General features: G+C 50.4%; 2 protein-coding genes across 4 annotated transcripts in view; both read left to right on the plus strand.

The window, feature by feature from the left end:
• odad3 (outer dynein arm docking complex subunit 3) overlaps positions 1-3475 on the plus strand; it is a 57129-nt gene extending 53654 nt beyond the window's left edge. The window contains exon 13 of the mRNA XM_067972886.1: positions 3385-3475. The gene's annotated coding sequence lies outside the window, so the exon portion shown is untranslated. The remainder of the gene's footprint in view (positions 1-3384) is intronic.
• Positions 3476-9720: 6245 nt separating this feature from the next.
• Positions 9721-14597, plus strand: part of LOC137304339 (ral guanine nucleotide dissociation stimulator-like 1) — a 66164-nt gene continuing 61287 nt past the window's right edge. For all 3 annotated transcript variants that reach the window (XM_067972887.1, XM_067972889.1, XM_067972888.1), the window contains exon 1: positions 9721-10433. In XM_067972887.1, coding sequence (XP_067828988.1) covers positions 10413-10433 — 21 coding nt within the window. In that variant the 5' untranslated portion in view covers positions 9721-10412. The remainder of the gene's footprint in view (positions 10434-14597) is intronic.

The following is a 14597-nucleotide window of genomic DNA, read 5'->3' on the forward strand; positions in this document are numbered from 1 at the left end:
CCTCCGTCTCTCCCCTCCCTCCCTCCGTCTCTCCCCTCCCTCCCTCCCTCCCTCCCTCCCTCCGTCTCTCCCCTCGTGTCTCTCCCCTCCTCCCTCCCTCCCTCTGTCTGTCCCCGCCCTCCCTCTGTCTGTCCCCGCCCTCCCTCTGTCTGTCCCCGCCCTCCCTCTGTCTGTCCCCGCCCTCCCTCTGTCTGTCCCCGCCCTCCCTCTGTCTGTCCCCGCCCTCCCTCTGTCTGTCCCCGCCCTCCCTCTGTCTGTCCCCGCCCTCCCTCTGTCTGTTCCCGCCCTCCCTCTGTCTGTCCCCCGCCCTCCCTCTGTCTGTCCCCGCCCTCCCTCTGTCTGTCCCCGCCCTCCCTCTGTCTGTCCCCGCCCTCCCTCTGTCTGTCCCCGCCCTCCCTCTGTCTGTCCCCGCCCTCCTCTGTCTGTCCCCGCCCTCCCTCTGTCTGTCCCCGCCCTCCCTCTGTCTGTCCCCGCCCTCCCTCTGTCTGTCCCCGCCCTCCCTCTGTCTGTCCCCGCCCTCCCTCTGTCTGTCCCCGCCCTCCCTCTGTCTGTCCCCGCCCTCCCTCTGTCTGTCCCCGCCCTCCCTCTGTCTGTCCCCGCCCTCCCTCTGTCTGTCCCCGCCCTCCCTCTGTCTGTCCCCGCCCTCCCTCTGTCTGTCCCCGCCCTCCCTCTGTCTGTCCCCGCCCTCCCTCTGTCTGTCCCCGCCCTCCCTCTGTCTGTCCCCGCCCTCCCTCTGTCTGTCCCCGCCCTCCCTCTGTCTGTCCCCGCCCTCCCTCTGTCTGTCCCCGCCCTCCCTCTGTCTGTCCCCGCCCTCCCTCTGTCTGTCCCCGCCCTCCCTCTGTCTGTCCCCGCCCTCCCTCTGTCTGTCCCCGCCCTCCCTCTGTCTGTCCCCGCCCTCCCTCTGTCTGTCCCCCGCCCTCCCTCTGTCTGTCCCCGCCCTCCCTCTGTCTGTCCCCGCCCTCCCTCTGTCTGTCCCCGCCCTCCCTCTGTCTGTCCCCCGCCCTCCCTCTGTCTGTCCCCGCCCTCCCTCTGTCTGTCCCCGCCCTCCCTCTGTCTGTCCCCCGCCCTCCCTCTGTCTGTCCCCGCCCTCCCTCTGTCTGTCCCCGCCCTCCCTCTGTCTGTCCCCGCCCTCCCTCTGTCTGTCCCCGCCCTCCCTCTGTCTGTCCCCGCCCTCCCTCTGTCTGTCCCCGCCCTCCCCTCTGTCTGTCCCCGCCCTCCCTCTGTCTGTCCCCGCCCTCCCTCTGTCTGTCCCCGCCCTCCCTCTGTCTGTCCCCGCCCTCCCTCTGTCTGTCCCCGCCCTCCCTCTGTCTGTCCCCGCCCTCCCTCTGTCTGTCCCCGCCCTCCCTCTGTCTGTCCCCGCCCTCCCTCTGTCTGTCCCCGCCCTCCCTCTGTCTGTCCCCCGCCCTCCCTCTGTCTGTCCCCGCCCTCCCTCTGTCTGTCCCCGCCCTCCCTCTGTCTGTCCCCGCCCTCCCTCTGTCTGTCCCCGCCCTCCCTCTGTCTGTCCCCGCCCTCCCTCTGTCTGTCCCCGCCCTCCCTCTGTCTGTCCCCGCCCTCCCTCTGTCTGTCCCCGCCCTCCCTCTGTCTGTCCCCGCCCTCCCTCTGTCTGTCCCCGCCCTCCCTCTGTCTGTCCCCGCCCTCCTCTCTGTCTGTCCCCCGCCCTCCCTCTGTCTGTCCCCGCCCCTCCCTCTGTCTGTCCCCGCCCTCCCTCTGTCTGTCCCCGCCCTCCTCTGTCTGTCCCCTCCCCCTTCCGTCTGTCCCCTCCCCCTTCCGTCTGTCCCCTCCCCCTTCCGTCTGTCCCCTCCCCCTTCCGTCTGTCCCCTCCCCCCTTCCGTCTGTCCCCTCCCCCCTTCCGTCTGTCCCCTCCCCCCTTCCGTCTGTCCCCCTCCCCCTTCCGTCTGTCCCCTCCCCCTTCCGTCTGTCCCCTCCCCCTTCCGTCTGTCCCCTCCCCCTTCCGTCTGTCCCCTCTCCCCTTCCGTCTGTCCCCTCCCCCCTTCCGTCTGTCCCCTCCCCCTTCCGTCTGTCCCCTCCCCCCTTCCGTCTGTCCCCTCCCCCCTTCCGTCTGTCCCCCTCCCCCCCTTCCGTCTGTCCCCTGCCCCCTTCCGTCTGTCCCCTGCCCCCTTCCGTCTGTCCCCTGCCCCCTTCCGTCTGTCCCCTGCCCCCTTCCGTCTGTCCCCTGCCCCCTTCCGTCTGTCCCCTCCCCCCTTCCGTCTGTCCCCTCCCCCCTTCCGTCTGTCCCCTCCCCCCTTCCGTCTGTCCCCTCCCCCCTTCCGTCTGTCCCCTCCCCCTTCCGTCTGTCCCCTCCCCCTTCCGTCTGTCCCCTCCCCACTTCCGTCTGTCCCCTCCCCACTTCCGTCTGTCCCCTCCCCACTTCCGTCTGTCCCCTCCCCACTTCCGTCTGTCCCCTCCCCACTTCCGTCTGTCCCCTCCCCACTTCCGTCTGTCCCCTCCTCCCTCCCTCCCCCCTTCCGTCTGTCCCCTCCTCCCTCCCTCCCCCCTTCCGTCTGTCCCCTCCTCACTCCCTCCCCCCACCGTCTGTCCCTCCCTCCCTCCCTCCCCCCTTCCGTCTGTCCCCTCCCCCCTTCCGTCTGTCCCCTCCCCCCTTCCGTCTGTCCCCTCCCCCCTTCCGTCTGTCCCCTCCCCCCTTCCGTCTGTCCCCTCCCCCCTTCCGTCTGTCCCCTCCCCCCTTCCGTCTGTCCCCTCCCCCCTTCCGTCTGTCCCCTCCCCCCTTCCGTCTGTCCCCTCCCCCCTTCCGTCTGTCCCCTCCCCACTTCCGTCTGTCCCCTCCCCACTTCCGTCTGTCCCCTCCCCCCTTCCGTCTGTCCCCTCCCCCCTTCCGTCTGTCCCCTCCCCCCTTCCGTCTTTCCCCTCCCCCTTCCGTCTGTCCCCTCCCCCCTTCCGTCTGTCCCCTCCCCCCTTCCGTCTGTCCCCTCCCCCCTTCCGTCTGTCCCCTCCCCCTTCCGTCTGTCCCCTCCCCCCTTCCGTCTGTCCCCTCCCCCCCTTCCGTCTGTCCCCTCCTCCCTCCCTCCCTCCCTCCCTCCTCCCTTCCGTCTGTCCCTCCCTCCCCCTTCCGTCTGTCCCTCCCTCCCTCCCCCCTTCCGTCTGTCCCCTCCCTCCCTCCCTCCCCCCTTCCGTCTGTCCCCTCCTCCCTCCCTCCCCCCTTCCGTCTGTCCCCTCCCCCCTTCCGTCTGTCCCCTCCCTCCCTCCCTCCCCCCTTCCGTCTGTCCCCTCCCTCCCTCCCTCCCCCCTTCCGTCTGTCCCCTCCTCCCTCCCTCCGTCCCCCCTTCCGTCTGTCCCCTCCTCCCTCCCCTCACTCTCTTGCCGGGTGATAGTTTAATCAATTGCCCCCACCCACAGTGATTGGTATTTGAAAGTTTTCTGATTGCAGATGACGATGATGATGACGACAGCGGTGACAATAGCAGTGACATTGTGACGAGAGCAGTGCTGAAGCGACAGTCGCAGCAGATTGTTGACTGGAAAACCAAGAGGAAGTCTCGACCCAAGCGGAAGAAGGTGAAACACAGATCGGTTCAGGACGGAGGCCCACAGTGTCTCCCCATCTTAGCCCGCTAGTCCTGCTGTGCGACTGGGCTCCCAGGTTCTAACCAGTAGTTTGTAATGAATAAACAAGGGTTGGGGAGAGGGGTAGAGAGAGAACGAGGGAGGGAACAATTTGAATCATTCAGTTTTTGAACAGCTGCTAGAAAGTAAATTCCCATTGTTCCGGTTGATGACCAGTGTGTAAAGTAAATTCCCATTGTTCCGGTTGATGACCAGTGTGTGAGTGAAGTAAGCAAGAGTTTCCAAGATGTTACTTCAGCCTTTGATCATGGGTGCTGGTGATCTCTGCTGCTCCTTTCCAACGCAGTAGTAGTGGTGATTAGAATTCCACTCCACATCAGCTGAATCCCACCTGGATCAGAACAGCAGAAGATTCCTGTATTCCAGCTCACACATGCCTTGATCTGAAGGCAGAAGACTGAAGTAATTACCAGTTAGTAAAATAAGAAATACAAATTCTAGAAATCTGAAACAATAACAGAAAATTCTGTAAATTCACAGCAGTTCTGTCAGCATCTGAAAGAGAAAAGTCAGGTTAATGCTTTGGAGATCTTTGGTCAGTGGGTGGTGGGCCTATTCTACATTTGCCCCATAGTCTCAGGGCTGTGTAATAACATGAAAGGGTGGATGGCTCAGGTACTATTTTTGTAGTAAAAAAACCTTGGGAATGGGAATTGATCTTTGTAATTATGATTAGACCTAACTCCCCCCATAACCTATTGAATAATGACTTTGCCTGGTGCGGTACAGGGTGAAATAGATAATCCTAGGCCTGTGCTCAGCTAGCTGATCTCACCTGGGGCAGCAGTAGGGATGCTGCAATTGGTCTCAGTGCCTCTGGGTTAGAGGAGTCATTCCACCAGGGGTCCTGCTGCTCATCACTACCAGTGGGGCCGGCTGGAATATGTCTAGTGCTGGATGTGGACAGGTTTGGGTTAGACTGTGATGGCACCAGCGACCAGATAAGCTGTTGGCGCAGTGTGAGATGATACATGGCACGGACGACCACAGACCCAATCATAGTGAGTGTCAGCACCTTCGGGAATGAGTGGAGAAAACTGGGTTAGTTAGATAGATGAACTTGGGTCCTGGTTTTAAAGAAACCTGCATTCAAGGCTTGTCTGAGGAGCCTTATCAGGTCAGCTGAAAGAGTAGGCAAGTTGGGCTTGACATGCAGGATTGGCCAGTGACTGTGGGAAAGGGAACTCGCCCAAGGGCTAATGTGAGTTCAGAACAGGAATAGTCCTTAGTACTGTTTAATTTATATTCTCCGCACCCCCCCCACTTCAGTCATGACCAGCTGCAATTGCGAGGGTTGTAGTGACTGAGCTGATCCTAGCCCAATGGCGCGGGGGGGGGGCGGGGGCGGTGGTGGAAAGTGGTACAGTAACATCTCCCAGCCCCCCACTCCAGTACAGTCTGCGGAGAAGCCTGATAGTAAAATGTCTAAACATCTGACTGTGCTCGTCCTCTACTGAAAGTCTTATGACCAAAGGGATTCTTCAATAGTTGGAGTCACTGCCCTTTAACTGTACAAAGCCCTTGTGGCCAATGTTGCCTCCCAGTGAGCACTTGGCTCAACTATTCTGTACAGTGTAAATTGAAACTCAATCCTGATTTTCTTGGTGAACTGTTTCTGCAGGAGCTGTTTCTTTTATAGCATACAAAACATTTCTAATTGTGTATCCACATTTGGTCAGATTAAATTATCCTCAGAGCCTACACAGTGATTGTTTATTCTTTGTGTCTGTTACACTAGGCACATCTCACAGTGACCCTGCTGTCCTTTCATGTGGCTGAAGTACAAATAATTGACAACTAATCAAGCATGAGGGAACAGATCCTGAAGCCTCAGCTGGTTTATACCCTGTGGGTGATCGCCCCCAGGGTTCCAGCTCACTTTATTAGATAAAGCTGTATGACCGGTCAAAGCGAACACTTCCAGGGGTATTATGTGAGAAGCCACTGGGCCACTCAGTGAGAGTATCATTCATTCCCACATCAGTGTCAACTGTGGCTCAGTGGTAGCACGCTTGCCTCTGAGTCAGAAGGTTGTGGGTTCAAGTCCCCTCCAGAGCACAAAATTTAGGCTGACACTCCCAGTGCAGTACTGAGGGAGTGCAGCACTGTAGGAGGTGCTGTCTTTCAAATGAAACGTTAAATCGAGGCCCCATCAGCCCTCTCAGGTGGACGTAAAAGATCCCATAGCACTATTAGAAGAAGGGCAGGGTGTCCTGGCCAATATTTATCCCTCGACCAACATCACTAAAACAGATGATCTGGTCATTATCACATTGATGTTTGTGAGACCTTGCTGTGCGCAAATTGGCTGTGGTGTTTCCCCACATTACAATAATGACTACACTTCAAAAATAAAGTACTTCACTGGTTGTGAAGCGCTTTGGGACGTCCTGAGATTGTGAAAGGTGCTATGTAAATGCAAGTCTTTCTTTCTTTTCACATTATAATTGAGGTAGGATTCTACGCCATTCACCGCAAGGAGCAAGCATGTATTTGGAAATCCAGTGCAAGGAGATGTTGCCATGGAAACGATTGGACTCACTGAAGTTCCTGCCCATTAATTGTGGTGAATTGTGAATATGGTGCGAAGGGGACTGGAGGATATTCAGGTAGCACACTGTACAATCTGGTATTGACAGCTCACATTGTACACATAACCTGATGGGCACAGATCAAAGATTTATTATCATAGAATGATACAGCACAGAAGGAGGCCATTTGGCCCATTGGCCTGTGCTGGCTCTTTGGAAAAAGCCATCCAATTAGTCCCACTCCCCTGCCCTTTCCCCATTGCTGTGCAACTTTTTCCGCTTCAAGTATTTATCCAATTCCTTTTTGAAAGTTACTGTTGAATCTTCTTCCATCACCCTTTAAGGCAGTGCATTGCAGATCATAACAACTCGCTGCTTAAAAGAATTCTCCTTATCTCCCCTCTGGTTCTTTTGCCAATTATCTTAAATCTGTGTTCTCTAGTTACCGACCCTCCTGCCAGTGGAAATAGTTTGTCCCGATTTACTCTATGAAAACCCCTCATAATTTTGAACACCTCTACTAAATCTCCCCTTAACCTTCTCTGCTCCAAGGAGATCAAAATCAGAAAATGCAGCAAGACAGCAGTTTTAAACGGCTAAAGCTAGTCATTAAAGGGGAAGTCATGGTGGTGGCAAAAAGGCAGATTAATTGTTAACAATGGCTCATTGAAAACTTGTTGTCAGCACCTGCTCCCTTTGATGCTAAAGAGTTAGAGGATCTGGTAGAGGAGCTGCACCAAAAGAAGACGTCCCTATTGGTAGCTGAAGGCCGCCCTCTAGTAGAAACAGTTGGTGCATTTTGAATGGAGCGAGTTGACCCAACTCCTTCCTGCCTGGCTACAAATGAAGAAGAAATGTGCTGGTATCAGGAGGGAGGAGGAAGATGGACTGTAGTGTGCTCCTCACTTACGCACAGCCCATCAAACATGGCTCAAACCTAAGTTAGGAACTTCTGAACCCTCATGAAGGTATCATTTAAAGCATTTACACAACCGTTGCTCTTTGGAACGCATCTTTTCATCATGCCAAAGCTGAAGCTTTCAGGTAGAGAAGGCACCTAAGGAATAGGAAAAAGATGCTCAGGTTTCCACCCTGAGACGCCCTTTGCCATTAGAGGGGTTTACAGTGGGGCCAGCAACCTTGGAGCCAGTGGGTAGCCCTGATCTCCCAAGACCCATTATCCCAGTATCTCTTGCAAGTACCATAAACTTGCATACTGAAGGCATTATGGATATTTCCTGGATAATGGCTATTAATGTGAATAATAATGTTTCTCTGGTCAGATATTAACTGAACATTAACTGAGTGCAAATCCTTTCTATTCATATTGGCCATAGGGTTGTTATGAGAAGTCCTGATGCCCATATGGATGCCATCTGCGATGCCTTGCATTTGAGGGCATCCTGCCAAACGATGAAAGCTCTGTGCACTGTCCAGCTGATGTCTCCTTTCCACACACGATGAAGGTGTTGCTCCTTTAAACACATTTCAGAGAATCTGATGAGGCTGTAATCTCCTGGCGTGGTTTGGAAGGAACCAGTTGCATGACAGCTTTATGATGTCAGTCTCTTTCATTCCATGGGAACAGCCATCCCTGTTACAGGTGTTGTCTGTAGGTATTCCTGCATCACCTGGTGCTACCCTGTGTCATGAAGTGACTGCAGTGAAGTCCGGTGACCTCTGACATGTTCAGGTGTGTGTGAAGAGGCCCAGAAATGCATAGTGACCATTGTGGACAAGATGCCTCAATTGTCATTGCCCGGCTTTTGCTGTTTCCTCACAAACTGGCCTCCATCACCTATCTGCGGGAATTCCCATTCTCACCATCTATTTGGTGTGATTTAAATGGCAGCCACGACCAGGAATAAAGGAAAGGCATTGACTGAAAAACCCCCAAAATGTAAAACTGGTGGATTACTGTGAAACCAACTAATGAAGGAGCAAACAAACCAAGCTGTTTTACCAGCCCAGGGGCCTAGTGCCCATTACAGGTGAGGTGCTATATGAGCGGAGCCTTGCCTAGAATTGTGAGATTTGTTGCAGCACCAAATCTGAATAATTATAAAAGATGAATGATGCTCGTGCTTGTAGTGTGGGCTCATTGCGATCCGTGAAACTGAATGTCATCAAATGCTACACATCACAGACTGGGGTTTCCACCCTGTGCCTCCCACCAGCAGAACCTGTCAAAATCAGCAGACAGTGGCACAGCACCGGATGGCTTGTTGGGTATTGCACCTGTCTCCCTCAGCTGAATGGATCCCAAACACCAAGCTTATGGGAACTCAGAATCTGGGTGGTCCCAGTGTTTTTCTCTCTCTCACTTTCACTCGTACTGACACTGTTGAATTAATATAGCGTGCAGTGGGAATGGTGGGGAAAGAGCATCGCTTCCCTCTACACATTTAATCTCCTGATTGTTAACTGACATTTCTTGAGAAGGTTTGGCTGTTTGCACAACTCCTTTCAAGGTGAGTCAGACTGTTTACAGATTAACATGTTTTGGGTAGGCCATAGGCTGATTAAGTGGAATTTATAGTCCTCAGCGAATGAATTTCCACTTCACAAACAATCTGAAGTATTGGCTTGTCCATTCGCAGAATATGGCGTGAATTTGATTGACAGAATGCAGCCCTGAGTGATCAGCTGTGGCTCAGTGGGTCACACTCTCACCTCTGAGTCAGAAGGTTGTGGGTTCAAGTCCCACTCCAGAGACTCGAGCACAAAATCTAGGCTGACATTCCCAGTGCAGTACTGAGGGAGTGCTGCACTGTCGGAGGGGCCATCTTTCAGATGAGAAGTTAAACCGAGGCTCTATCTGCCCTCAGGTGGACGTAAAAGATCCCATGGCACTATTGGAAGAAGAGCAGGGGAGATCTCTCCAGTGTTCTGGCCAATATTTATCCCTCAACCAACATCATTATATCAAATTATCTGGTTATTGTCACATTGCTGTTTGTGGGATCTTGCTGTGCGCAAATTGGCTGCCATGTTTCCTACATTACAACAGTGACTACACTTCAAAAGCACTTTATTGGCTGTAAAGTGCTTTTATGACATCCTGAGGTCATGAAAGGTGCTGTATAAATGCAAGCCTTTCTTTTATCAGTGATTGACGGAATACAACCGTGAATGATCAGTACTAGGAGAACCTTCACCACACTGACTGCAGCAGTTCAAGAAGGCGGCTCACCACCACCTTCTCAAGGGCAATTAGGGATGGGCAATAAATGCTGACCTCGCCAGCGACCCCCACATCCCATGAACGAATTTTTTAAAAATTCAGTACATTCCTTCCCTCTGTGCTGTACTCTCCTTTTAAACGCCATTAATGCTCATCCCATACTGATGCAGTTCTTAAAGAGTCTGGATTATTCAGGATACTTTTCAAACACAATGAAATGTCGAACTGAAAGCAGTCTGTGCTGGGTGTATCGGGTGTGAACTCAATCACTGACATTCTGTTGCTGATGGCCCCAGCCTCACTGACTCCTCCCATGCTTGTTATTCATACAGTACCTCTCACACTCGCAGTTTAAAGCTGCCAGCTGGACTTTAAACTTTCTGCAGCTCGTGCCCTTATGTCGCTTCCCAGCTCCAGGTTAAGAGCTACTTTATACTGTCATTTTACTTTGACTTTTCAGCTGATTTTAATCCTGATTTTGAGGCCCTGTTTGTTTTAAACTAGTTCTTGACCCATGTTTAAAATATTGCAAATATATTTGAGCAAAAGCCATTCTGTGTATTTGAAATCTGACTGCACAGCTTCCGGGAATCTGTGCAAGTAAAGGTTCAAGAGAAAGGAGTACTGGAAACCTGTTCGACAAACAGAAAATGCTGGAAATACGCAGCAGGTCTGACAGCATCTGAAAGAAAAAGGCAGATTAACATTTGGGTTCCCGACGCACCCGGTTAGTGTGGAGAGATCCATTTACTGGATTGATCAAATCCGAAGAGCCGGTCTCTCGGGGACAGGTTCAGAGCCGATAAGCCTGCATGCTCCATGTGTTGGTCACAAACACTTCAACCACTTTTTATTTTTCTTGTGATTTTTGTTCCCTACAAGTCTCCTAAACCACAAACTAAATTACAGGCAGTGACCCTGAAACAGGGCTCAAACTGCAGCCTGGAATGACTTTCACTCGTGTGTTTAGTAGCTGATAATTGGATGCTACAAGTGACGTGATTGAAGCTTTGCGTGCCAACTGCAATCGATATGCTGAGGATTCACAGACGTAAAGATTTCCTGAATTTTCAGAAAATCAAACAGTTCTGCCTTGGAGTGACTGACACCGGAAGATGAGGAAAGAACTGACAATGGTAATGATTTAAATCTTTTGACCTGAATGTGTATTCTAGGTACTGACAATAGACTTAGGGCCAGATATCTGTTGTATTGATATCTGATACTGTGTCCCATATCCTGGGTATTCATGTCAGGTACTGTACCCCATATCCTGGATATGGATGTCGGATACAGTGCCCCATATCTTGGGTATTCATGCCAGATACTGTATCCCATATACTGTGCCCCATATCCTGGGGATTAATGTCACGTACTGTACCCCATATTCTGGGTATTGATGCCAGATACTGTGCCCCATATCATGGTTATTAATGTTTCAAACTGTGCCCAATATCCTGGGTATTAATATTAGATACCGTGCCTCATAACCTGGGTGTTGATATTGGATATTGTGCCCCATGTCCTGAATTTCCATGTTGGATACTGTGCCCAATATCCTGAATATTGATGCTGGATACTGTGCCCAATATCCTGAATATTGATGTTGGATACTGTGCCCAATATCCTGGGTATTGATCATAGAATCATAGGTTACAGCACGGAAGAAGGCCATTCGACCCATCAAATCTGCACTGGCTCTATGCAAGAGCAATCCAGCTAGTCCCATTCCCCCACCCTATCCCCATAGCCCTGCAATTTTTTTCCTTTCAGGTACTTATCCAGGTCTCTTTTGAAGGCCATGATTGAATCTGCCTCCACCACCCCCTCGGGCAGTACATTCCAGTTCCTAACCACTCGCTGTGTAAAAAAGTTATTCCTCATGTCACCTTCGGTTCTTTTGCCAATCACCTTAAATCTATGTCCCCTGGTTCTTGACCCTTCTGCCAGTGGGATCAGTTTCTCTCTATCTACTCTGTCAAGACCCTTCATGGTTTTGAATACCTCTATCAAATCTCCTCGCAACCGTCTCTGTTCCAAGGAGAACAACCCCAGCTTCTCCAGTCTATCCACGTAACTAAAGTCCCTCATAAGAACATAAGAAATAGGAGCAGGAGTAGGCCATCCAGCCCCACGAGCCTGCTCCATCATTCAACAAGATCATGACTGATGATCTACCTCAATGTGATTTTCCTGCACTATCCCCATATCCCTTGATGCCTTTAATATCTAGAAATCTATCGATCTCTGTTTTGAATGTACTCAATGACTGAGCCTCCACAGCCCTCTGGGGTAGAGAATTCCAAAGATTCACCACCCTCTGAACGAAGAAATTTCTCCTCATCTCAGTCCTAAATGGCCTACCCCTTATTCTGCGACTGTGACCCCTGATTCTAGACTCCCCAGCCAGGGGAAACATCCTCCTTGCATCTATCCTGTTGAGCCCTGTAAGAATTTTGTATGTTTCAATGAGATCACCTCTCATTCTTCTAAACTCTAGAGAATACAGGCCTAGTCTACTCAATCTCTTTTCATACGTCAATCCCGCCATCCCAGGAAGCAGTCTGGTGAACCTTTGTTGAACTTCCTCTATGGCAAGTATATCTTCTTAGGTAAGGAGACCAAAACTGCACACAATACTCCAGGTGCCGTCTCACCAAAGCCCTATATAATTGCAGTAAGACATCTTTACTCCTGTACACAAATCCTCTTGAAATAAAGGCCTAATTACTTCCTAATTACTTGCTGCACCTACACATTAGCTTTCAGTGACTCTATATACAAGGACACCCAGGTCCCTTTGAACATCTACATTTCCCAATCTCTTACCATTTTAAAAATATTCTGTATTTCTGTTTTTCCTACCAAAGTGGATAACTTCACATTTTTCCGCATAATATTCCATCAGCCATGTTCTTGCCCACTCACTTAGCCTGTTTATATCCCCTTGAAGCCTCTTTGCATCCTCCTCACAACTCACATTCCCACCTAGTTTTGTGTCATCAGCAAACTTGGAAATATCACATTTGGTCCCCTCATCCAAATCATTGATATAGATTGTGAATAGCTGGGGTCCAAGCACCGATCCCTGCGGTATCCCACTAGTCACAGTCCGCCAACCTGAAAAAGACCCGTTTATCCCTACTCTCTGTTTTCTGTCTGTTAACCAATTCTCAATCCATGCCAGTATATTACCCCCAATTCCACGCACTCCAACTTTGTTCACCAACTTCCTTTGTGGGACCTTATTGAAAGCCTTCTGAAAATCCAAATACACCACATCCACTGGTTCCCCCTTATCTATTCTACTAGTTACGTCCTCAAAGAACTCCAATAGGTTTGTCAAACATGATTTCCGTTTCGTAAATCTATGTTGACTCTGACAAACCCTATTATTATTTTCTAAGTGGCCTGTTATCACATCCTTTATAATAGATTCTAGCATTTTCCCCACTATTGATGTCAGGCTAACAGGTCTGTGGTTTCCCTGTTTTCTCTCTCCCTCCTTTCTTAAATAATGGAGTTACATTTGCTACTCTCCGATCTGCAGGAACCATTCTAGAATCTATAGAATTTTGGAAGATGACAACCAATGCATCCACTATCTCTATAGCCACCTCTTTCAAAACCCTGGGATGTAGATCATCAGGTCCTTGGGATTTATTGACTTTCAGTCCCATTAATTTCTCTAGTACTATTTTTTTACTAATACAAATTTCTTTCAGTTCCTCATTCTCACCCGACCCTTGGTTCTCCAGTATTTCTGGGAGGTTTTTTGTGTCGTCTTCCATGAAGACAGACACAAAATATTAAGTCCCTGGAATAATTCTAGTAAATCTCTTCTGCACCCTCTCTAAGGCCTTCACATCTTTCCTAAAGTGCGGTGCCCAGAACTGGACACAATACTCCAGTTTTGGCCAAACCAGTGTTTTATAAAGGTTCATCGTGACTTCCATACTTTTGTACTCTATGCCTCTATTTATAAAGTCCAGGATCCCGTATGCCTTTTTAATCGCTTTCTCAACCTGCCCTGCCACCTTCAACGATTTGTGCACATATACCCCCAGATTTCTCTGTTCCTGTACCCCTTTTAGAATTGTGCCCTCTAGTTTATATTGCCTCTCCTCGTTCTTCCTACCAAAATGTATCACCTTGCATTTTTCTGCATTAAATTTCATCTGCCACGTGTCCACTTATGCCACCAGCCTGTCTATATCCTCTTGAAGTTTATCACTATCCTCCTCACTGTTTACTACCCTTCCAGTTTGTGTCATCTGCAAATTTTGAAATTGTGCCCTGTACATCCAAGTCCAGTCATTAATATATATATAAAAAGAAGCAGTGGTCCCAGCACGACCCCTGGGGAACACCACTGTACACTTCCCTTCAGTCGGAAAAACAACTGTTCACCACTACTCTCTGTTTCCTTTCACTTAGCCAATTCTGTATCCATGTTGCTACTGCCCCATTTATTCCATGGGCCGTAGTCTTAATAATAAGCCTACCGTGCGGCACTTTATCAAACACCTTTTGAAAGCCCACACACACCACATCAACTGCATTGTCCTCATCTACCCTCTTAGTTACCTCTATCAGGTTCGTTTAACACAATTTGCCTTTAACAAATCTGTGCTGGCTTTCCCTAATCAATCCACATTCATCCAAGTGACTGAATAAAAAAAATTAACATTCATGGGATGTGGGCGTCGCTGACAAGGCCAGCATTTATTGCCCATCCCTAATTCTGTCCCGGATTATTGTTTCTAAAAGTTTCCCCACCACTGAGGTTAAACCGACTGGCCTATAGTTGCTGGGTTTATCCTTACACCCATTTTTGAACAAGGGTGTAACATTTGAAATTCTCCAGTCCTCTGGTACCACCCCTGTATCTACGGATGTTTGGAAGATTATGGCCAGTTCCTCCGCAATTTCCACCCTTACTTCCCTTAGCAACCTAGGATGCATCCCATCCGGACCAGGTGACTTATCTACTTTAAGTACAGCTAGCCTTTCTAGTACCTCTTCTTTATCAATTTTTAGCCCATCCAGTATCTTAACTATATCTTCCTTTTCTGAGACTCTGGCAGCATCTTCTTCCTTGGTAAAGACAGATGCAAAGTACTTATTTAGTGCCTCGGCCATGCCCTCTGCCTCCATGAGCAGATCTCCTTTAATGGACCCTAATCGGCCCCACCCCTCCTCTTACTACCCGTTTACTGCTTATATGTAGAAGACTTTTGGATTTCCTTTTATGTTGGCCGCCAGTTTATTCTCATACTCTATCTTTGCCCCTCTTCCTT

This window comes from Heptranchias perlo, chromosome 37, assembly GCF_035084215.1.
Source record: "Heptranchias perlo isolate sHepPer1 chromosome 37, sHepPer1.hap1, whole genome shotgun sequence".
NCBI lineage: Eukaryota > Metazoa > Chordata > Chondrichthyes > Hexanchiformes > Hexanchidae > Heptranchias > Heptranchias perlo.